At 40.7% G+C, this 23169-nt stretch overlaps 1 protein-coding gene across 1 annotated transcript in view; it reads left to right on the plus strand.

Annotated features, from left to right (window-relative positions):
• Positions 1-2160: 2160 nt before the first annotated feature.
• The window catches only part of OTOL1 (otolin 1), a 29173-nt gene continuing 8164 nt past the window's right edge, over positions 2161-23169 (plus strand). Inside the window, exons 1-4 of the mRNA XM_075004178.1 lie at positions 2161-2376; positions 2662-2743; positions 4933-5067; positions 22434-22805. Coding sequence (XP_074860279.1) covers positions 2161-2376; positions 2662-2743; positions 4933-5067; positions 22434-22805 — 805 coding nt within the window. The remainder of the gene's footprint in view (positions 2377-2661; positions 2744-4932; positions 5068-22433; positions 22806-23169) is intronic.

Below are 23169 nucleotides of genomic sequence, written 5' to 3' on the forward strand. Positions count from 1 at the left end.
GATATACTGATCTTTCTCTGAGCATATCTTTAATTATTGCAACGTATACATGGTCTTTGTTCTTCATCTTGGTATTTAAGTCTGTTAATTCAGCTTGGGTTTTCAGTGTCATGGGCACAGATTTTCTCTCAGGTAAGAAGCTGGCAGTGAATTTGACTGTGTAGCTTAACTACTCTTTTCCTACCAACTTTTTACGAGATGTATGTTTTCTCTTCAACTATGTGATGAGCTCTCATTAATGTCACTGGGGGCAACTGTGCACAAGGAAAGGACTTATCCTGCTCTGTCGTACTCCTCTGGGCTTCAGTGGGAATCTTTGCAGCATGTGGACTGATTAATGCATATGTCTTATGTTTAAAAGACTTATATCAGCACCATACGGGCTAGAAATATAATTTTTGAATGTGGGAGCTTAGATATTGCAGAGGTTCCTGGCATTCACTCAGCTTCCTCCTCTTCAGAGGCAAGTGGATTTTTTCAGGCTCTGGGACTGTTAACACCCAAGGATGCATCTGGGTTAGGCTGAAAGGTGCCTTTTAAAAACATGTTAGAAAACATATTTAACGGCATAGTGTGCTGTGCAACTGGGACAGTTGCGACTGCTAGGGTTCACCTCTGCCAGATTATAGATTGTTAAAATACGATTTATCTTGTGTCCACAGCAGGGTTTTAAAATGTACTAGCACATTAACTAAAATGTTTAAAATATATGCCTATATCTACAGATAACTTTTGTCTAGTTTTTTTTTGTATGTAAGTAAGATTCACTTATCATCATTATTGCAAGTTACAAACTGCTATTTATCCTCATAACACCAAAATAGTAATCTGGACCTCCCTTCCTGGAGGAACATACTTGTTGATATGCACAATAACCCCTAAGCATTCATTCGAGAGTGAGGGGGTGGTTTTAGAAGGGTATTTAAAGAGTGGGGTCCAAGGATTAAACAGAGACTGGGAGTGGCTCACAGCTCACAAAACCAGCTTCTCTGCCCTGGGCGTTAATATCTCCCCATTAGATTCTGACAAAGGCTCACATCCCCCTGTCTGATCTAACTTTTTTTTCTCTTTTGGTAAGTACTATTGATACTGGACCATTTCCACCTTGGTGAATAGACCTTGTCAGCGCTGGCCCTCTCTTTTACTGGGACCCCACTCTATAAATACCCCTCTGAAACCACCCCCCCACCACTCATGCATCTGATGAAGTGGGTCTTTGCCAACGAAAGCTTATGCTCCAAAATATCTGTTAGTCTATAAGGTGCCACAAGACTTCTTGTTGTTCTCTACCTCTCAGGAAGAGTCATGAAGTTTAACTTGTTAATGTCTGTGAAGTACTTTGTGGTCTGTGAATGGAAAATGTTTTATCAACACTAAGGCTATTTCAACACTGGCAGTTGAACAGTATTAGGGAGTGCAAGTATATTGTCAGCAAAAGAGCTGACAAACAGCAGCTATGCTGCCAGAATTTTCGTGACATGGCTGTTTCAACAGATCCTTGTCGCTAAAAGCTGTGTAGTATAGACAAAGCCTAAGGATTTTGGATTTGAGCCTTGGTTACCAGTTGCAGTTCTTGGGCCCCATTCTGAGTCTACTCACAAATGCTCCCAGGAAACTGAAGAGGTTCTAACCCCTGAACTGGAAAGAAGCACACATACACTTATGTTACTGGGACACATTCACTGCTTCTGGGGTGGGGATTTGGGGGCCAAGGGGAGAGGAGGAAGCAGTGGTCTCAAGCCACTGTTTCCTTCCCTTGTGGGTATTAGCCAAGTAGATCAGTGCTGTGTGAGGACCACTACATGCAGCACCAAACCACACTGGCACTTTCCCTCCCTTTTCCCTCTTTGAGTTGCCCCCTTCACGTTTCACACGTGTGTGTGAAATCCTCGCTCATTTTGCCTCCTTACCAAAGCTTGTACATTTTGACCTTTATGCCCCCATATGAAGTCCTCCATAACTTGGGCCTATGACAGGAGTCAGTAGTGTGTTCACTGAAATACATTCTGACATTTTATAATAGACTGCCATTCTAATTACTCCTTGTGCCTATTAATGTGAGTGTGTGCATTACTTTATCCATTCAGACCTCTCTTGTAAGAGCACAGCTAATAGTTCGGTCACTTGTATTTTACAGTGTGCATTCTGATTATTACTGGAATGATTTCGACACTCTTGACACAGGCTGTGCTGTGCAGCGTCTGGTGCCCCGTGGCATCTACAACTATCTTCAGTCTAGCTCCCAAACAGTTATTCACAATAGATGCCCACAAGGGTGCTGCTGAAACTGAGGATCCTAAACAATCATCTACTGTTCCTTGTGGTCCAGACCTGGGGACAACTGAAACCGATCCAGTCACAGATCGTGGGACTCAAGTAAGTTCCCAGCATGCTGTAACATCCCCAGCAACCTCTCTCTTTAACAATGGAGCAGGTGGAGTGGAAAATCACATTCAAGAGCTGAAGCCTGCCTTGATTGGCTCTACACAACCAGACATTTCAGAAGTATTTACCACCACAGAGGCTGAGAGCACTTTTTCAGTAACAGATGATCCTAGACGGGAGGAGGAAAAGGATACTGTCTTAATCTCCTTACTTGGTGCTAATGAAAGCATGGTATTTGATGATCACTTTGCTTCTTTCTCCATTAATACACCAAAGGAAAGCAGTAGTACAGCAGAAAAACAGTGCTTCTGTGACAGTCCTGGACAAAAGGGAGAACGGAGTGAAAAAGGGTTTCCAGGTAATCTTATCACTTAACCCCTTTGGTCAGCAACATTTTTCAAATGAGCTCAATTGATGTATTTCCTAAGTAAAAGCAAATGCATCGGCATTATGCTGAACAACCACAAATCTGGATTTTATGTGTAATTCTAAATTGGACCCATTGCTTATGCACTGACCATGAGCATGCATGTAACTACAGAATGTAAACAAAACAAAACCCACCTTGTCCTACTGTGCCTAGTCACTGGATCACAAGTCACACGGGGTTGTGTGATAATTTGCTATTCTTGCTGTAGCTGGAATAGACACCTTGGAGCAAACTGAGAACCATCCTGATTCCACTGGCTTTTTTGTGACACAACTTCCCATATTATAGATTACACATACATGCATGCTAGTTTACAGCTAACCTAGCATTGTTAATGATAGCTAAGAAAAGTGCAAACCTTTCTAGAAGTATATGAGATTCAGCATGATGAGTCATAACGGGGTTATTTGGAATCACTGCTGCTGGGTGTGTAAATAAACATACTTTACTGATATTTTAAGTATATATTTAGGGACTCTTCAAGACAAGAGCTATTGATTCAATAGACTGAAATGACTATTATGAAGTGCTTTTAGCCTTTGTAAACAAATATTTAAGGAATTATTAGACTGTAGTTTTTCAACCATTCTAGTTACAGTAAAAGCTCTGTTAGCTGGCACATTACAGGAATAGGGGTTAACTGAGGGTTATACTTTGCCAATGGAATACCAATTTTTAAAGAATGAGAATACAATAGCATGAATAAACTATAAAGCAGTACTCAGGTACTCACCAGTTCCATAGTAGTACTGCTGTGCAGAGTGGTTGGTTTCTTGTAGCACTTAGATGTATTCAGGTTAAGTGTTATGTACAGTAACGTATCTTATGACGCTGCCTATTACTCAGGGCAGTGCATGGCGTGCACCTGAATCACTACAAATACACTTAACATTAAACCTATACTGGACATAATTTAATCTTTCTTTGATTCAGAAGGCCCTGCAGCGCTTCAGGGTCATCATTATCAGCATCAGTTATCACTGTAGATGTAGAAGGTGCAGGAGATTAGATTTAATCTGTAAGGACCCTCTGACACACCCTGGAAGGGGCTTTTTTGAGTAAATCCCTCAATATGAAATTGCATAATATGCAAGGCAGTATACTAGTCCCAGTGACTAGACTGAAGATTTTTAGTGGAAGATATCAGAAATGCTGGTTAATTGAGCTTCCTGATTAATTGCATTCAGGATAAAGGAGCTTTTACTGTATTATACTTCCACTTGTAATAAATCCACATTTAGGAGCAACTAAAGTGCTATGGAACAAATTTTGAAAATTTTAGGCATAATACAGGATAATAGCTGGGTATATTGTTTGGTATATCAGTGCTGTTTTTATACTGGTTCTATTCTCCCCTTTATGTAGAAATTATGATAGTATTTAAAATGAGTGGATTTGTCCTTATGTAGCCAACAAGAAATGTTTAACGTTACTAATGCATGTACACCTCTAGAGGATCAGGCCACTTAATCTTGACTGAAATCCTATATAGGTCCTTAAAGCTTGAAAATGATTTCAGAATGGAATTGCTGATCACTTTTAATTGGCTAGCTCTTCAAGGATGTGTTCTTTTGAGATGGTATGAGGACTACTTCTAAATGCGGTAGGTCAATGTATCACATGGTACATCAACATCTCAGATTAGAGATGACTCCAAATCACACCTTTGGATCTAGCACACTTAAATTTTGGGGAAGTGTGGGTCCAGATTTGAATTTTGACCCATCTCTAAATTACATAATTTACAACTTATTTTCAGAACTTTTAAAAACATATACATTTTAAATTATGTCCTGATTTTTTTAAATCATTTAAAGGAAGGGTAGTGTACAAATGACAAAGAGCATAAGGTGATAAGACTTTTCAATATTCTTTTAAATATTTGTCTACTGTGAACAATATCAGATGGGTGCCTTTTTTGCATTTTCATAAGCTTAGCTTTATATAATCATTCACAGTATATAATGACCATTATAAAATTAACATGTCAAGTGAACATTCTGATATGGACCTGAGTGTTATTGTAGGTTTGTTTGGGACATACCACACTTGACAAAGAGCATAAACATTTCCTCACCCCTGTGCTGATATCTGAAATACAACTGTTTACTTTGTAGGTAACTCTGGGAAGAAAGGAATACAAGGGCCCTTGGGAGAAACTGGACCACAAGGACAAAAGGGAGACAAGGGTAATCAAGGACCCAAAGGTGATCTAGGTAAACCAGGGCCTCCTGGTCAGAAAGGAGAACAAGGTAGATCATCTTTCTGTCCGAACAGCAATAAAGGTGTTGCTCGAAGCACTGGTTTTCAAGGTCCTCTCAGACTTAAGGGAGACAAAGGGGAGCCTGGAATATCAGGTCCAAAGGGTGATGTTGGGCCAAGTGGGAGTCCAGGAGAAAAGGGGCATGGAGGGGAAAGAGGGCAAACAGGTAAGAGGGGGGCAAAGGGTTATGCAGGGCCACCAGGTGTCCGAGGGGCTCCAGGTCTTAAAGGAAATCCTGGGGTTAATGGGAAGATGGGTTATCCTGGAAAACAAGGGCCACCTGGACTTCCTGGACGAAAAGGGGAAAAAGGACAGAAGGGAGACTGCAAAGAAAGTGACATCACTGCTTTCTCTGTTGGCCTTCAGAAAAGGAACAGCTTCCCACCACCAGGGGCTCCCGTGAGCTTTCATAAAATTTTTCTTAATGAAAATGAAGCCTATAATGTTGAGTCAGGTGTGTTTGTAGCCAGCACTGATGGCATCTACTCTTTCAGCTACCACTTGAGTGTTTCCAGCAAATCATTGAGGTGTGCACTTTTCCACAATGGTAAAAGAATTCTATAAATGTCCAGAGTATGTCCTGTCAAACAAGATACCTCTAACGTGTGTCATGTTTCTGGATCTATATTTATTCATCTTAATGAAGATGATAAAGTTTAGGTCCAGATTCTGAATGCATCTCAAAATGGCCTGATAGCTGATGAGACCACTGATTCTGTATTTTCAGGTTTTCTGCTATTCCCTGACTAGAAAATTTCAAAATCATCTCAAATGCTGAAGATGTGGCTCCAGCAAAACTTAAACACAGGAGCTGGGGACATCCGATTGGGTGCATATGCTGTGATTACAAACAGCCAACTCAGATCACAAAGACAAATTGCTCTTGTTCATAATACGTTACCTATTATGTTACATTTTACTCTATTTTATTTAACTTCTAATTCTGTTCATGGAATCTATGACTGGTTGTAATTTCTTCTGTGTATCTCAGCAAGGACATTGTTGTCACTGTTGTGAATTCTTTATATAGCATGAAAATGTATTGTATGCTCTGTTGTTATAGAGATTTGGAAGCACTGGTCCCTGCTCTAAGATGTTTACAATCACAAGAGGCCTTCTGTTGACAAAACTAGGGAGTATCCACACTACAAATGTGTTCTGTCTAGAATCTGTTGACAGAACGCAACCTTTTTCCCGGCAGAGTTATGTCTTGTAAGTTGGAGGCATAGCACCTCTTTAGACAGATGCTGTAGACAGAAAAATAGGGTAGATGCTGTGGGGGCGCTCTGTCAACAGAGAAGGCTTCCAGTTTACTTGGCAGCCCTGATTGCAGAGCTCCCCATTGGCTGTTCTGTTGACAGAAGGCTGGGCAGTCTGGCCGCTCTCTGTTGACAGAGAGCATCGAAAAGGGAGCCCCTATTAGGTGTGGTCGTGTTCTGTAGGCTGAGGTTCTGTTGGCAAAACTCTGTCAACAGTGACTTCTGTAGACAGAACTTTGTTGTGTAGACTCAGCTCCAGAATCTAGGATCAAATTCTAAAGAAGATATAATATGGACAGCAGTGGGAGAAATAATGCATTGAGAACTGGTCCAAATGAGAATTTTTTTTCACAAAACCTTTTAGCAGAAAATATTCATTTCTGTCAAAACATTTTAGTTTTTCAGTCAGAGAAAATATTATTATGACATTGCCTCTGGAAAAGGTGCACACAAGAAGAGGGGGCAGCAGGACAGAAAAAAAACGGAATTTCTCAGTTTGCAAAAAATTGACATTGGGTTTTTGTCAAAAATTTAATACATTTTTTGTGGCAAATTTTGAAGCAAATTATAACATTTCAAAATGTTCTGTGGGAACAGTTAACTCCCCAGCTCTATCTTCAACATCTTTTTTTTTAGCTTTGTTATTTAATCCCATTGCCTATTTCCCTTTGAATTTTTTATCTTGCTGGATGTAATTGTTTCTAAATTTTAGTTCATGTAGTATCCATTTTATTAACAAAAATCCTGACCTTTTTCTATGATTCATCTTTTTCTATTTTTGATGCTACTTTTTGCCTATGTGTCTTTGTGCCTGTAATTGCAGTTTTCCAATTTCATTTTACATTTTAAGTAACAGGTAGACGTAGGTCTGCTGAAAGGGAGGTACAAAGGGGTAATTAGTCTGTGGCCCAGTGATTCAGCAAGGCCTGGGGCCACCTGCTGCTGCCAATGCTACTGTGGTAGTGGTGGTGGCTGGAGCCCCAGGCCCTTCAAATTGCTGCTGGAGTGCTGTGTTTGGCACTGTGCATCCCACAGGGCTAATTTTGCAAACAGCTTCTCCAGAGCAGAGTGCTTAGTGCTGTGAATAGCCCAGATAGCTATATTCCCTGCCTTGGGCAGCAGCATACATCCCTCTGTTTCCTCTGAGTCCTAAAGAGACCAGCTATCCCCAAAAGTCTCCTAACAGGATTTAGGTGCATGGTTGAAGAGAGGAAAGAGCATTCAGAAACCTTGTCCAAATTCAACCCTTGCCAAACACCCCTGAAAATAATCCATCGAGGCGGAGGATAGAATTGGGAATTGCTAGGGTTGCCCCTCTTTCTGTCTCCCTGTCTGAAAGTCAAGGGCTGGATACCTTGTGTAATAGGGCTCACAAAGAGCTGATTTTGCCTCCAGGTTAGTGTTTCCATGCCTTTATTTAATGATTAAACCTGATCCTGGTTTCTTGATTCACCAAAAACTCTTGTGGGCCAGAAGGAATGCAGAGTGGCCCTTAATGTTACATACTTGGGTATAACCTTGTGTACATTATATGCCCTTTATTTGGCTGTGTAAATAAACAATAGTTTGAATTATTTTGTTCTGCCTGGAATTCTTACTGAGCTTCACAAATAGCTAAAAAAGAGAAATATTTCTTTTCATGCTAGATAAAATAAGAAAGTTTCTTATTTTGCTTTAGTCATAGTTTTCTTCCCAAAGGGTTCTCTACTGGGATATTCATGATGAACAGGGGGCTAGGCTGAGATTTTTCAAAGATGAATAGGTGATTTAACAACAAAACTCCACTAATTTTAATGGGAAATGTGTGCCTGAATCTTCTAGTCAGCTTTACAAATCTCAGCTTACCCTGTGGCAATGCATGATGCTAGCAAGGTCTATGGGTAAATACTTTATTGTAATGCATTTCATGAACTGCATGCATCATTGATACCAATTAAATGTGAATTCCAAATTATATTATCAAGTTGGTTCTTATACTTGAAGTTAAACATTGGGTTCTCTAAACTCTTTCTAAAATCAATAATTACCACTTGGTGAGAAAACAAAGATACATTCTGAGTTTTGCATCTTATCAATTGCTGTTTGTAATGTGAATTTGACTGATCAAATCTCCCATTCACCTACATGCCCAAAATTGTCAAAGACCCAAGTAATAAACTTTCAGCTCCCGCATTCAAGTCATTCAAGCAAATACAAACAGGAGATTGAAGGTGTCTTTCTCCAAAGATAATGCTCTAACCTTAGTGTGTACAAATATGGCATTAAATTGGACGCCAGAAAGAGTGCCTTTGGTGAATACACAGACAGCATTGTAAGTAGCAATAATCTTGATTGAAAAAGTTGCACTGTTGAATGAGTTATTTCGCTTCCGAAGGGCTCTGATTTGAAACCAACATGAGGATTTTATTACGACCAATTTGATAGCTGTTTTCTGATGTGTAACTCCTGACTGAACAAATGTGACAAGTTCTCCAGTCCAGGCCTGATGCTGCTGTTTTTCTTCTCATATAAGCAGTCCCATGGGCTCACGGCCACAAAAATATTTCGGTGCCTAAACCTTGGATTTAGGCATTTCTGAGATCTGTAAAGCTCATCTTCGGCCACAGCATGTCACTCTTAATTCACTTGGTGCTGATGTTTTTGCTGTAAAAGTCCTCTAGATGTCTACATTTCTGCCTCTGGGCAAGCACATAACGCCTTACTGTAAGCTGGGGTGGGGAACCTACAGCCTGTGGGCAGGATGTGGCCCACAGTTTTCATTGATGTGGCCTGAATGGTTCAGGACTCCGCTGCTTCTGCAATGGGGAACACATGTTGGTGCTGCAGGGCTGAAACCCTGAGTGTGGCTGAAGTGCCAGTGCTGGATCCCCACTATGGGGGCAGGGGAGCCCCAAGTTTTGTTGGTTGGATACAGGCAAGCTGGGAATGCATGCATCCTGCAGGCTCTGCCTGATGGGTGGAGGAAACATTTTTGCACACTGCTGCCCACTCTCTCCCTAGGTGGGGGAACAACAGTGCAGGGAAACAGGTTTTGCTTTGCAGTGCAGGCCTGGTGTGTTTTCCCCTGCTGTCCCCATTGGTCAGAATTGTGGCCAATGGGAGTAGTGGGGAGCAGTGCTTAGGAGTGGCAGTGGGGTGCTGAGCCACGAGTGTACCCAGGGAAATGCACAGGTAAGTGTGCCCCCAAGTCCCTCCCCAATTATACCCTGCACCCACAGCCCAATTCTGTATCCTTCCTTCCTCCCAGCTCCCACCCCCGATCCAGAACCTGTTCCTGCATGCTCCCTCACACCCAGACCCTGCACTCCTATCCTGCTTCCAGGCAGCCCCCTCTCTCACAAAGAAACCCTCATTTTTAGTCCCACTTTAGAACTCTGCGTGTGTGTGTGTGCGTGCGTGTGTGTGTGCAAAATTTGCTAGCCCGAGGCCTCCAGAAGAGGTTGTCTAACCTGGGGGAAGCCCTGAATCTTGGTTCTCCTCCTCCATGGGGTTGGATGTGAAGGGAGTGAGGTGTCTTAGTTGGGGGTCAACATCAGTGAGGCTTTTTTTCTTTGTTTTTGTTTAGCTTCTCACCTTTGTGTTACCCTGACTGATTGTTCTGTGGGTCAGTGGCCTCTGGACCCAAAAAAAGTTTCCCCACTCCTGCTGTAAGACTCTGGATGCCTCTCTCGCATGTAAGCTCCAGCATGAACATCAAAATGGGGATGATATCTTGCCTTGGGTCTGATCTGTCAGAGGATACTCTGACCACACCCAGAGGATCAGGGCCCACCCAAAATCCAGGGGCTGGTGATTAATCTGAGCCATTGATATTACTGGGACTATTTGTAAGAATGAGGATTGGAAGATCTGGTCCAAGAGAACTCATAGAACAGAATCGACGTGCAGATTTTTTAAAATTTAGCCCCATCACAGCTTAGGCCGCAATTGCCCAAGTAACTGCTTGTGACCCTTGTACTGCTCAGCCCCTTCATAATGATAGGTAAAAAGGTTCTGAAAGGGCTTTCTGTCACACTACTGCACATGTTGGACAATGCTGAGTTTCTAAACAATGGAAGTAATTATAACTCCTACCTCCCTCAAACACTGGCACCATAAGGTTATTTGAACTAAGCCATTAAAAAAAGGAATGGGTATCAGCTGAATCTAGCCTTTTCCAAGACATTTAAGATAACTTGGTAGCACATTCAAGAAACAATTGAATGTTTTGACCCAAATACTCATTGTAATTGTAATACAGTTGATTAAACAAATGTATACAATCTCATTTCAAATTGTAAGTGCAAATTACCCTTTTTGTACCAACACTGTGTTTTTGTGTGTGGCTGTTATATTTTAGTTGGCATCCAGTTGTAGAAAGGGAGTGTATTAACACAAGAAATTTTCTTCCTCAGTGCAGGAAATTTTGTATCTGGGGAGCAACATAATGTATGATCTAGCCTGTAAAGAGGAAATAGTGACTATAATAGCAATAGCAAGAGTGAATTTGAAGGTGATGGATAAGATCTGGAAAAGCAAAGCAATTAGCTTAGGAACAAAGTGGAGAGTCTTGAAAACATGTATTCAGCAGCATGTATGACTGTGAGATAGGTGATAATGAAAGATTCAAAGAAAAGAATATTGGCGTTTGAGAGGAGTTGTTATAGAAAGATCCTGAGAGTAGGATGGTTGCAGAAGATCGCCAAAGGTGAATTATACAGGAAGATACAGCTGAAAGAATCTACTGCAGAAGGTTATACAACACAAGTTACAGCTATTTGGGCATATTTGCAGAATGAATGACCAAAGGAGAATCAAGACCCTGGTATTTGGCATAATGGACGGTTCGCACAGGAGAGGCACACCCCACAGAGAATGGGTAGATGATATAGTAGATTGGTGTGGAACTAGTCTACTGAAACTAAGCCACTCCGCACTGGACAGGGAAAGATGGAAGGAAATAGCGAGGGAGGCATCAGACACCAACGAGCGCTGACCCCATGGTTGCTGCTGCTGCTGCTGATTAATGAGAAGTACTTTGCAAAACAGCCTAATTTTCTTAGTTTCTTGTTATTTTTGGTCCTCCGACAAAGAAGAATCCCACAGAGTGCACTTAGAAAAAGTTAAAACATACAACATATTAAAAAAGAAGCTACAAACTCTCCAGGGGTCACTGTATCACATTCTGTCAGGGGGCTGATGCCTTCCTTCCATGAGCATTGAGAATGCTCAGCAACTCCCAGGGGGCATGGTGGAGTTGGCAAGATTGGGCTGATAGCATGCTGCCCATCCTCTTCCTGTTCACTGCCATCCAGAAGCAGTGTCAGTTTTTTTGAGTCAAAAAACTTAAGAGCAAAAGTTAAACTTAAAGCAAAACTTTAAAAAAAGCAAAAACAAGCTTTAAAAAAAAGCAAAAACTTAAGAGCAAATAATGTAGACTGTAAAGATTGCAGAATGTTGCAGAGCCTGGGCCAAATTTTGCTCTGTTATGCTGGGGGTAAATCAGTTTCCTTCAAAAGCACTAAAGCAGTCACTTTGCATTTACAGCAGTATAACTGAGAACAGAGTGTCTCTCTTTATGTAGCCTAATCCACTATGAAACAACCCAGCTTGTCTGCAGTGCACATATCTGCTGACTTTGTCTCTTCCGGGGTTTAAATAGTTTGAATTGCAGTTTAAAACATGCAGAATTGGATCTGATTAATGGACACACAAACCAATATTATTAAAAGCAAACTGACTTTGTTGGGTTGAGAATCTTAGTCCTATTTTCATTTTAGTAAGCACTAACTTTTAGTACTTCTCCTACCTATTATTATGCTGCGATAGTGTCAGGATGAGTGGTGAAAAGCAGGCTATTGTGGATTTTACAGAAAAATTCCTCTTTGGCATCAACAGGGTGTTCTGAAAAACTGATGATTCTATATGCCCTTGCCTGTTTAATAATGTGCTGAGCTTTTTTTATTGCTGAAAGTCATTGAGAATGAGTGCTGGGGAGAGAAAATGTTTAAATTATAGAGAGGAAGATTACAGTTCCAGTAGAGCTTATCAAAGGAGAACTGATTGTTCAGAGACATACATTCTTGTCTAATGGCCGAACAGAATTTTGAATGTATTGCGACATTTTAAATGCTGAACTGTTAAATGAAATTCATTTCTGGTTTTATTGTCACCAGGATGAGGACTCCCCCTCTCCAGGGTCCCAGAGCCTCGGCTCCAGACCAAGTTTTACTCAGCAATGAAACACCCCTGTAGCCTGAGCCCTCTGAGTCTGAGTCGGCTGGCATGAGCCAGCTGTGGGATTTTCTTTGCTGTGTCAATATACCCTCAGTTAACCTGCTATGTTCTCTGGACAAATAACCAAACAGATATTAATATAGACAAATATGTAGACTCAATATCCTGTCCCATACTGACAGTGAATAGTGCCTTATTCCAGGACAGTACCAATGGGCCAGACAGCAAGTCATGGCATTCCACATTGTGGTGGATCTCAGCCACTTTTATAGTGCCATACCATCTATATCACTAGACCTGCTGGGATCTGTCTGATGGGATAGTGTAGGAGTAAGCCTCACTTGGAAATTCACATGAGAATGTACCTGTAAAAATCCTCTCCACAGGGTCAGTTTGCCCCAGTGATTAGTATTTCTCAGAATGAATAAGCATAATAAGATTAGATCTATGGTTTACACAGTAATTGTCATAGAGCATGTTGCTCTGTATGCTCAATTTCCTTTGCTAGATGCAGTGGTGAAGGGTATCAGCTAATGGAAAGGGTAAAAGGAACATGAGAATGCTATGCTGGTCAGATCAATGGTCTATCTAGCACAGTATCCTACCTTCTGATTGTGGCCTGTACTATATGCCTAAGAGGGACTGAACAGAACAGGGAGTTATACAGGGCATGGAACTCTTGATGTGATGTATGCCAGTGAGGTTTTCCTCATTGCCACTATTTTATTTTCAGAACACGTGCCTGATCAGTAGCTGACTTGGGCTTTGGCAATGAGGGTAACTGAAAACATTCAAATACAATATGAAAGTTATCATGCAAAGTTATATGATCATCAGTTGTGTTTATAGAAGACAGTGAATCACATACAGTCTAAACATCCTGAGACAAGCAGTAACCTTTGGGATCCTGGATACTGGCTTTTTAGTTGAAAAGCGTTGGTGAGAAACTAAAAATTCTCATTTTCAACATTGAGTCTTGGTGGTCCCACTGAACCCTCCATTGCTCTAAGTCAGCCCTGTGTGTATTTAAAGGTACAGTGCTGTCTAATATCAACAGAGACACCGCTTCTAGCTTCCTTTTAAAAATGAACAAACACAATGGTGAACTATATAATTTCCAAAATTTAAAACAACGAGAGCACCCAAGCAGTCCTCATTTTAATGGGAAGGGAAACCACTCTTTATAAATGTACAGGTTGGACTTCCCAGCCTGCTGCCCCTACCTACCTCTGGCTCTGCTTCTGTCCCTGTCTGCCACTGGCTGTGGCTGGGCTGCTGTTCTTGCTGCCATATGCTGGACCCGACCCCAGATGGCCTGTCATACACTGGGCTGCCGGCCCTGCTGCTACTGGCCTTGGTTGGGGTGCCACACTCTGCCCCTGCCCCTGCTGCCTCAGCCAGGCTGCTGGCTCAGGCCCTGCTGCTGCCAGATGCAGGCCTTCCTGCCACTAGGTTCTCAGGTCCAGGATCATCTGTGGTCCTACCAGACCATGGATGTTGCCACACCAGAGAATCACAGTTTAGTCAGGTACAACCTATGGTTTTGGGTTTGGAGAAGGAAAAAGAAGAAGGAATGAAACATCTTTAAACTAATTGAAAACTAATTTTCTCTACAAATATTGATGGCCCAAACCTAGTCTAGACGAATGCCAAAATATTCAGCTACTGCAATGGGAGCAGAACTGAGCCCTGGAAGTTGATGGTAATGGAGAAAGGTGAGTCCCGACATGACCAAAACCACTTATTTTTACTGTTTCATAATCAAATAGTGTATACACACTTCACTCAGTTTAACTTGTTATTCATGCCTGCTCCTATTGCAATAGAGGAATTTGATTCAAAATCAATAGAATCTATTGCTATTTTAATTGCTATTCTTATTTGGCAGCTTGCCAAGTATTACTGGAGAAAATAATGAAAAAGTTTTAAATAATCAAATGATTATATTAGAATCATGGTGTTTGCTAAAAATAGATCAAAATTGCTTAGAGAGGAAAAGTGGAAATACTTTAATATAAGAAATGAGGAAACTAAGGAGGGCACAGAAGGACTCCAAAACAAATACACTGTTTATTATGTTTTCCATACATTGTTAGACCGAAAGTATCTAGTAATTTATGCCAGTAGAGAAATACAACTTACATATTCCCTGTCTGCTCAAAAGAAAAATGTTGATTCTGATGGTACATGACAAATACCAGGAAAGAAATGAAATTTCTCTTCTCCAAATGAAAGGCAGAAGACTTAGGGCATTAAAGGCAAATACCTATAAAAACCAAGAGAAACAACAACAGCTAATAACTACCCCTCTAAAAAGCACCTATGAGGATAATATTTTTTGAGAAATCCAAACTAATTGCACTAAAACATATGGTTTCAGAAATTGCAATCTATCCAAAATCAAACATAAAGGTGTTCAATGAATGCATTTATAGTAGTCACTGTTTGTCAATGGAAATACACAGTGATAGGTGTGATACAGTTTCACTATATACTTACAACAGGGTATATCTTCAGTTACTACAAGGTGACTATTGGCAAACATTTACATGCAGTTGGTTTCTGCTGTAAATTAAGTGTTCCAATTATTACAATATAGTGAGAGGCCTTGTTTATGACAACTATCTATGGATCTTCAATATGAGTTGAATGCTGGAAATATATTCTTGGCTTGGATATGTACATGAAAGAGTCAAGGTATGAATATTACACTACCATTTCATCCCTACAGGTGATCACTCTTGCTGAGGGTCAGAAGCACTTAATTTTGTTAGCATTTATAGAATGCTTCTCCTCTCTGATTTTCAGAGACCGTTACAAAGTAGGGTAAAGTTATTTCTGTCTACAGACATTGATGCACAAAAAGGTGAAGTGACACGCTCATGGTCATACAAAGAGTCTGTGGAAATGTCAGGAACAGAATCCAGGTTTCATTAGCCTCCTGGCCTCTGAGAAACAGACTGACCTGTGCTGGTCTTCTTTTTTGTGATGCATATGTCATGCTTAAGAGCTGTCACACTGACTCATTTCATTAGACCAGACTGGCCAACGTATTAAGAAATGTGATTTTTTTTTGCCTTATTTTCCATTGCCTTTCCTACACACGTGCACACTCTGTACAGTTTATGTCTTCACCTGTCCTGTAGACAACGTACTAGAACTAAGCACTTGGGGTTGCCACAGCCCTACCAGCTTGAAGTGGTTTCTATTATACATAGGGTTTACAGTTTGGTTCAGTGGGTCTCAGCACCTCTGCTATACGAATTGTTCCAGCCTTCCTGCCTATAGATACTGAAAGATGTTGGGATCATGCTAAATAAGCTCATTCTCATATTTTGCAATACCCTACACATACCTAAACAGAAATTTGCAGTGACTGTTAAATCAGGGCGGGTGAACCCTGGCCCTGCTGAAGTGAATGATAAAATTTGCACTGACTGATGCAGCCAGAATTTCAGCCAGGACTTGAGTGAGGAGCAGTGCGTATCTCTCACATTATTCATTACAACCTCATTTGACTTTGGGGTGCAGTGAATAGCATGTCATAAAATCCTATCTGCCTGGAATAGCACAAAGGATTGTATAAGCATAAGCATCTTCTGAAATCACTGAAAAACACTGCTCTGCAAGGAGAGTCCATTATGTTTAGCAGGCCGGTAGTAGAGGCCTGGAGAGCAGCCAGGAAAGGCCCAGGTGAAGAGCAGCACCCCAGCCTGGCGGCAACATTTGCATTTCCTCAAATTTCAGAGGCTTTCAAGTTATGCTGAGAAGAATTCACCAATCCCATGTTCTCTCTGCCAGAGTGGCCTTGCCCATTGGTTACAATAAGAGTAATTAAAGAAATAAAACAGATTACTGCTTGATTGTGAATAAGATTGGCTTTTCCAATGTGCCATCCTGGGCGGGTATTCCTGATAAAGGGAACATTCATAAGGTAGGAGATAACAAACATTGCTTCACTTTATCTTCAGAATGGGTTTTGCAATGAATTTCTGGAGTTTAAAAGGTATTATCCATATGATTAGCCTCAAAAATCCTTGTGTATGTGATGAATATGTAATTGTCAGAAGACTATTCTCCCTCCTCCATGTCCTCTGAATAAAAGCTCAAATGTTATTCAAAAACTAAGAACACAGCCATACACACCTTATCTAGAGTGTTTTGGTTGTGGGTAAACTTTTGTTGTGAGCTATAATATCTAAATTCAATTATTTAGGAACAAAAGCAAAGCTGAATTATGAATGTACAGCTGTGAGATATTTCATAGATCATTAGACCCAATAAAGGATTGATGTGCTAAACTTGACATCATTAGAGTGAAGAAGAATTGGCTATCATTTTGGGTTGATTGTGAAATATAAGCTTTTTCAAGTGAGTATATATTAGAGTGAATTATTTTAGAGCAAATGGAAATTTGTAATGAGAAATGAACAATTTTACCTTTATTAAAATGTATTTACAAATATCAAAGTCTTTATTTTAGCACCACGTTTGCCCACTAAAGCACAGGTGTTCAACCATCTAGTTATCAGCCCTATTTTCAAGGATATAAAGCTTGGACTTTAAAATTCATCACTAGCTGAAACATACACAAGCTCCAAGCATCCAGGTAATTTATTTCATTTATGTTCTTTTTATATGTTATCATGTAAACCCATTAATTTGAGTTTGGCTACTTAAAGGTACCATATCTCTGTGTTTGGTGGCCATCAAACTTTCAAATGATTTTGATTTGAAAAATTTCAATTTTTCTGAAGCTAATTATTAGGTTAAAATCTGGCAACCTGGCATAATTAAGGTATTTTGGCAATGAATTAAATATACTTCACACCATTCAGCTTTTAAAATCAGAAGTAAAAAGTAAAACACCACCACTCCTGACATTTTATGGGAAAGCAGAAACTGCCCTAGTGGATCAGCATGATGGTCTAGCTGGCCATGTACTCTGTCTCCAACAGTGGACAGATCCAGCTGCTTCAGAGAAAGCTGCAGGAAATTGCTTTAGACACTTAATGGGAAAAACCCAAGTTACAGTTTCTTCCTAATGTCCAAGAGCTCAGTTGGCTTTGCCCTGAAGAGTGAAGTTTACATGCCTTCTGACAGTCTAGGGGGCGAAAATCTGTACCACTGAAATCAAAGGGAGCTTTGCCATTGGTTTTTTGGGGCCAGAATTTCATGTTAAGTGTTTTTATTTATATATTACCTTACTAATAGAGTATTCTTTTCTCATTATAATAACCACATTAAAAGTTGTCCAATGTCTAACTTGGAAAAAAGTCAGGGAATTAAAAATTAAGAGAAACGTTTTGTGCTTTATGCACTTTGTAGTATTTTTGTTCCCAGACTTATACCTAAGAGATGGACTATCAGCAAGTGACATGGCATTTCTTCACTTTTGCAGGATGAAGCTAGACCCTACAGAAACAATTTTGCATGTTTTTATTTATGATGTTCCTATGATGTGCACAGAAATGAGCTGACAATTCAGATTCTGCCGTACTGTTCTGCTTGCTAGCTCCCAGGAATAATCAGACAGTGTAAATGCTATTGTCCTGCTGTTCTGGTTGCAGGTTTGTAGCATTTGTAGGTTATGGGTTTTCTAAAGCATCCTGCCAAGTGTTTAAATTGACGTTCTGCTCTAATGAACCCACAAGCCATTACTTTACTAATTGCCTGAGTTACAATGCTCTGTACAAAGCCATGGATTGTTCTGAGTCATTTGGAGTATAAAGTAGCCAGGATATCCTGAAAAAGGAAGTGGCTGATGACCTTTCACATCTTGCATTAACTTGTTGCTGACATCTTAGAAACAGTCGCCCTCTGTTCAGTTCTTGGCTAATGCTGAACCTGCTGCTTTGAGGTAAAAGTATTATTGTCAGCTTCTTGGCACAAAGCCACATACCACATTGTGACTAGATGGGCACTAAGTGTCACTTACGCTCTGAAGTTCTAGGCTATTTCCACTGGGATGATCAGAGCAAGTTTTGAAATGGTAACTATGGGCTGGGATCTGTAATGCCCCTTCTATAAAGTGAAGAGTGACCCCCAAGTTGTACTGAAGTTAAGTGAGTTGTGGGGTACCTTGTTGGAGGAGGTCAGACACATCACAGTGACCTCCCTTCAGGGTATGTATGCTAACCTTGCTACGTGATTGGACAACATGAATTTTACTCACTGTTCCAAATGAACATTCTGAACATTTTATTGTCTAGAATTTTTTTCTTTTTTAGACAGCAAGGAAGTAAGGATGGAGTGAGAGTTCTTCCCAACTAAACTTCTGAAGGCGACACACAGGAGTAAATTGTTAGTGTCTCATGATCCTTCATCAGATCAGCTAGGCAGGCTGAGCAGGGAATGGCTGTGATGCCTACTTGCCAATACACCAAGCAGCCCACCGAAATCAGATTACTGCCCTTCTGGAACAAATGGGAACCAATGAAGAAAAAGAGTCTGATTCACAATTCCTTCCTTGGTTACTCCTGGCACACTACACTTCTTCTTAGAGTGAGACCCAAAGTCTCTTTCTTGCCCTTAGTATAGTATTAAAATGTAATTTGTTTAGAGTTTAGGCATGAATTGCCTCATGTAGGCCAGTAATTCCTGAATGACGGTTATCAGATGCCACGTGGTCTGAGAGATGTTAACTGTATACATGATGCTGGCTCTTTTCCTGACTTGCAGCTAGGTTAAGAAAACAAAGGGAAGGGTGAGACAGCCTGTCAACCTCATCAGGAGGCCTGGTTGAAAATGCTCTGCCTACGTGGAAAATCGGGTTTTTGAGCAAATGAATTTTTTTCATAAAAAGTGTCTGCTTTGTGTGGATTTTTTGGTCAAACACCTCATAATGGAGAGTCCATCTGAACACCAATATTTGGAGATGCTTTTGCCACTCTTTACTTCAACTTATGTTCAGCTGTCTCATGTCTCCATTGTTCTTTATGAGCTAGATTTTCCAGTTAAACCATAGGACCTATGATGCGCTTTGGACAGGTACTCCCATGATTCAGTGCCTCCCTTCCTCAGAGGGGAACGTTGGGGGCGAATCATAGACGTTGTAGCCAAAGGGCAGCAAGGCCTATAGAAGAGAAGGGGAGCATGAGACAACTGAATTACAATTCCCACACAGCATTTTCATATTGAAATATTTTGGTTTTCAGCTAAAGTATTCAGCTTTCAAACAGCTGAAAAATATAATTTTCCATGGAAAATTTGGTTGAAAATGAATTTTGTATTCATAAGAAATATCTGTAGCCAGAACTGCTTTTTATACTGATGACAGCAAAAATGATGAAAACACTTCCTTCGTGTTAGCTTCAGCATAAAAACTGCTGTGGTTGACATTACATTGTTATACACTTGGGCTATGGCTACACCATAGCCATAACTCGACATAACTTATGCAATTTGTGCAATGCCACACCAAAGCTCAAAATAAGCAGCTGTTATGAAGTTTCTGCTATCCCTCACGTGACAAGGGGTACCGAAACTGGAATACCGTGCTCAAAATAGCACTGCTATTTTGAGCTTGATTTTCATCCATGGAGTTGCTCTTTTGGGATACATTTGTATCCTGAAACAGCATCCATAGTTGGCAGACACAATCAGGAAAAGGAAGGAAAGAGGGAGTGCACAAGGCCACCTTGCTTTTGAAATGTGATCTTCTCTATGAAGATGTTTGCAACCTTATTTGGGCTCTCCTTCTTTGCTTAAGCCATTGGCTGTATGTAAAATAAGGGAACCAGATGAAAATTTAGACCAAGACAAAGCGTGTAATTGGAAAATCCTACCTTCTTCGAAACATTCACTTCAGAATCTTTGGAAGACTTAGGGTATAATATTGTTTCCACTTATTTAGAGCAAAGGCTTTCAAAGCAGGTAATTGTGCTTGACTCTGAAGTCATTATTAAAATCTTTGTAATCCTGTCAGTACATCACACACTTCAGAATCTGTCTTTTCCGTATTCTTGGAGCTTCCCTGAATAGTCTTGATCACCCATCCTTCACATCAGATATTTCTTGAGCTTTATAAGAAACACTGGTGTTATTAGATCTTGGAAAAGCTGCAGAGAAACTTGGGGCTCAGGCCCATTGTTTGCCCCACTTGAATATGTGTTTAGGGAGTAGACCTTGAAAACCCTCCATGACGAGGAGAGTCCCACAGAAATCCAAGTGAATTACTGGAACGGTCTCTGCTGAAATCAATAGTCCTACTTAAGTAATTGTGTTTTGCAGAATCATACTGGATGTCTGGAGGAAAGGAGCACTCATGAATGCTTTGTAAATATGTGGATTTATCTTCTGCAGACAAGCCAAAGGGCAATTTCTGCTCTCACATACACTCATATAACCCACATTGCAACCTCTGAGAAGAGAATTGGTCCTAAGTGCTCAGCTAATGCAAAAACAGAGTTCAGAGTGTCTGCTTCCTTCTTCATCTGCTGGATAAAACAGCCTTTCCCATCTTGGTTATCAGAAGACTGTTTTATCAAGCAACCCACAGAGACACCACAACCCACATGAAGGCAGCGGCTTTAATAAACTTATTCAGAATAAACAACCAAAAAATTGCCACTGGAGTTGAGTGAAGTGTATTTACTCATGTAGGAGATTCAGCATTTTAGGGGTAAGTCATAACTTCAGATTCACATGAGCTTTTCCCTGTATTTCTTCTCCTCTTGCATCTCCCCTACCTACTGCTTGCTTGCATTTCTCTCTTTCCTTGGCAGAGAGCTGGGGCTCAACTATCTCCAGCTGTAATGAAATACTTGACAGACTTCAGTTTCTTGCCCTGAAACCATTAATGTCAACTCCTTCTTGCTCCAGCAAAAGCTAGGGCAGGACATTCCATTATCGGGTTTTAGGCACAATGAGGGCAAGAAAACATACTTAAGCTTCCCCCAAATTCTTATGCCATCTCTTGAAATTAGGACCTGGGATTCTGTGAGAGACCCCAAACATTGGCAGAGTTGGTTAGCTTAGCTATGGTCACGCTTAGAAGGCCTTTTTGCTAGTCACAGACAATATTCCTGGTTTTCAATATAGAAAATCTCATTCTGGCCAAATCTTTTGAAACAGAATTAGCTGTGTTAGTGTGACCATTCTAGATTTCAGGCAGAAAGAATTGGTTTTACTCATTTCAAATTACTGATATCTCTTTGTGTTCTATTGGCTTCTGTTAGGGTGCCAAGCAGAAGAATAATGAGTTGGAAAAACCTTCACTAAACTCTCTTTTCAAATTAACGATGGCATAGCATCCAACAGGCCCTCTGACAGGACTTTGTTTGTGGCGTTTATGCTTTCTTCATGTGCTACTAAGATAACTCTTGCCTTAGGACAAAGCCTACATTCTCCCAGTGTGTCCCTCTTGAAATCTCTGAGATTGTTATAACTGTTGCCAAGAGCTGGCCAGCTAGCAGTGCTGTCTTTTTGTGTCATTTGCAACAGAAACGTGTCTACTTATTATAATGCAGGGTTGCAAAACAGGAACTCTTAACTTTTACTTTCCACATGTCACTTAACACCATTATGATAAGTTGGGCTATGCAGAGGCACCATGTAGCTGTGTAGGGCCCTGACTGAAATCAGTGGGGCTCTGTACAGCTGAAGGAGCCTCTCCTTACAGATCAACTGACAAGATCAGTGCTGTGAGCTCTTTTTAATTAACAAGAAACCTGCCTAACGGACACAAATTTTACTTTTGCTCTTTTGCTTTTTGTTGTTTATATGTCAAGCTGTTTCTCTTGGATTTTTAAGAAAAGGCTAACAGTCAGAAATGCAGGGAAAGCAACAATGAATACAAAACAAATGAACCTTACAGGGAAATTGCTAATACAAGAAAGCTGCTGCAATGCTTTATTATTTCATTAATCTTTTCTTACAGCTACAAAAATGTGGCGTTTACCTTGGCACAGAGTCACCTTCATTGTACTTATTGCTGCTGCTGTACGCACGGAGGCGAAAGCTACCCTGCCTGTCAAGTTTAGTAAGATAAAGTCTCCGGAGATGGAGGTCACTGATGGCTTTGACGCATCCATTGAGCCACCCACTGACGAAAATCCGTTCACAGAAATATCGGAAACAAGTGAAATGCCAGTGGAATTATCCACGCTGAACCCGGCCTTCAGAACGGCCACCACGCTCTTTCCTTTTGAAAACTTTACCCTTGACACAGCTGATTTCTTTTTTAATTGTTGTGATTGCTGTACCCCTGGGTCAGGTCTGAAAGGGGAACCAGGAGAACGTGGACTACCAGGTAGGGGAAAGCAATTATTATCATTATTCATTTCAAAAGAGGAAGTGGCAGCTGTAGCATATGAACCAAGAAGAAAGTGGGAATGATTCTCTAGTTTTATTAACTCCGGAGTAAATGATCTTGCAGCTCAGAACCTCCTGCTATAGTGGTTACATCAACTGAGGACTGGGCAAAATGGATTCTTATAATATATAATAGCAAATAAAAATCTAATTATTTTTAAATGCTACATTTAAACCAATGGCACAAGTAGGCCGGTATGGTCCAGTACATTGTAATGGCAAGTTGTTTTTTTGGTGTGCTGTAAGGACTCCCTGCTGGCCATCCCCAGCCCTTCCACTAGCTGCTGTGTCTCTGTGTACAG

This window comes from Carettochelys insculpta, chromosome 10, assembly GCF_033958435.1.
Source record: "Carettochelys insculpta isolate YL-2023 chromosome 10, ASM3395843v1, whole genome shotgun sequence".
In the NCBI taxonomy this organism is placed as follows: Eukaryota; Metazoa; Chordata; order Testudines; family Carettochelyidae; genus Carettochelys; species Carettochelys insculpta.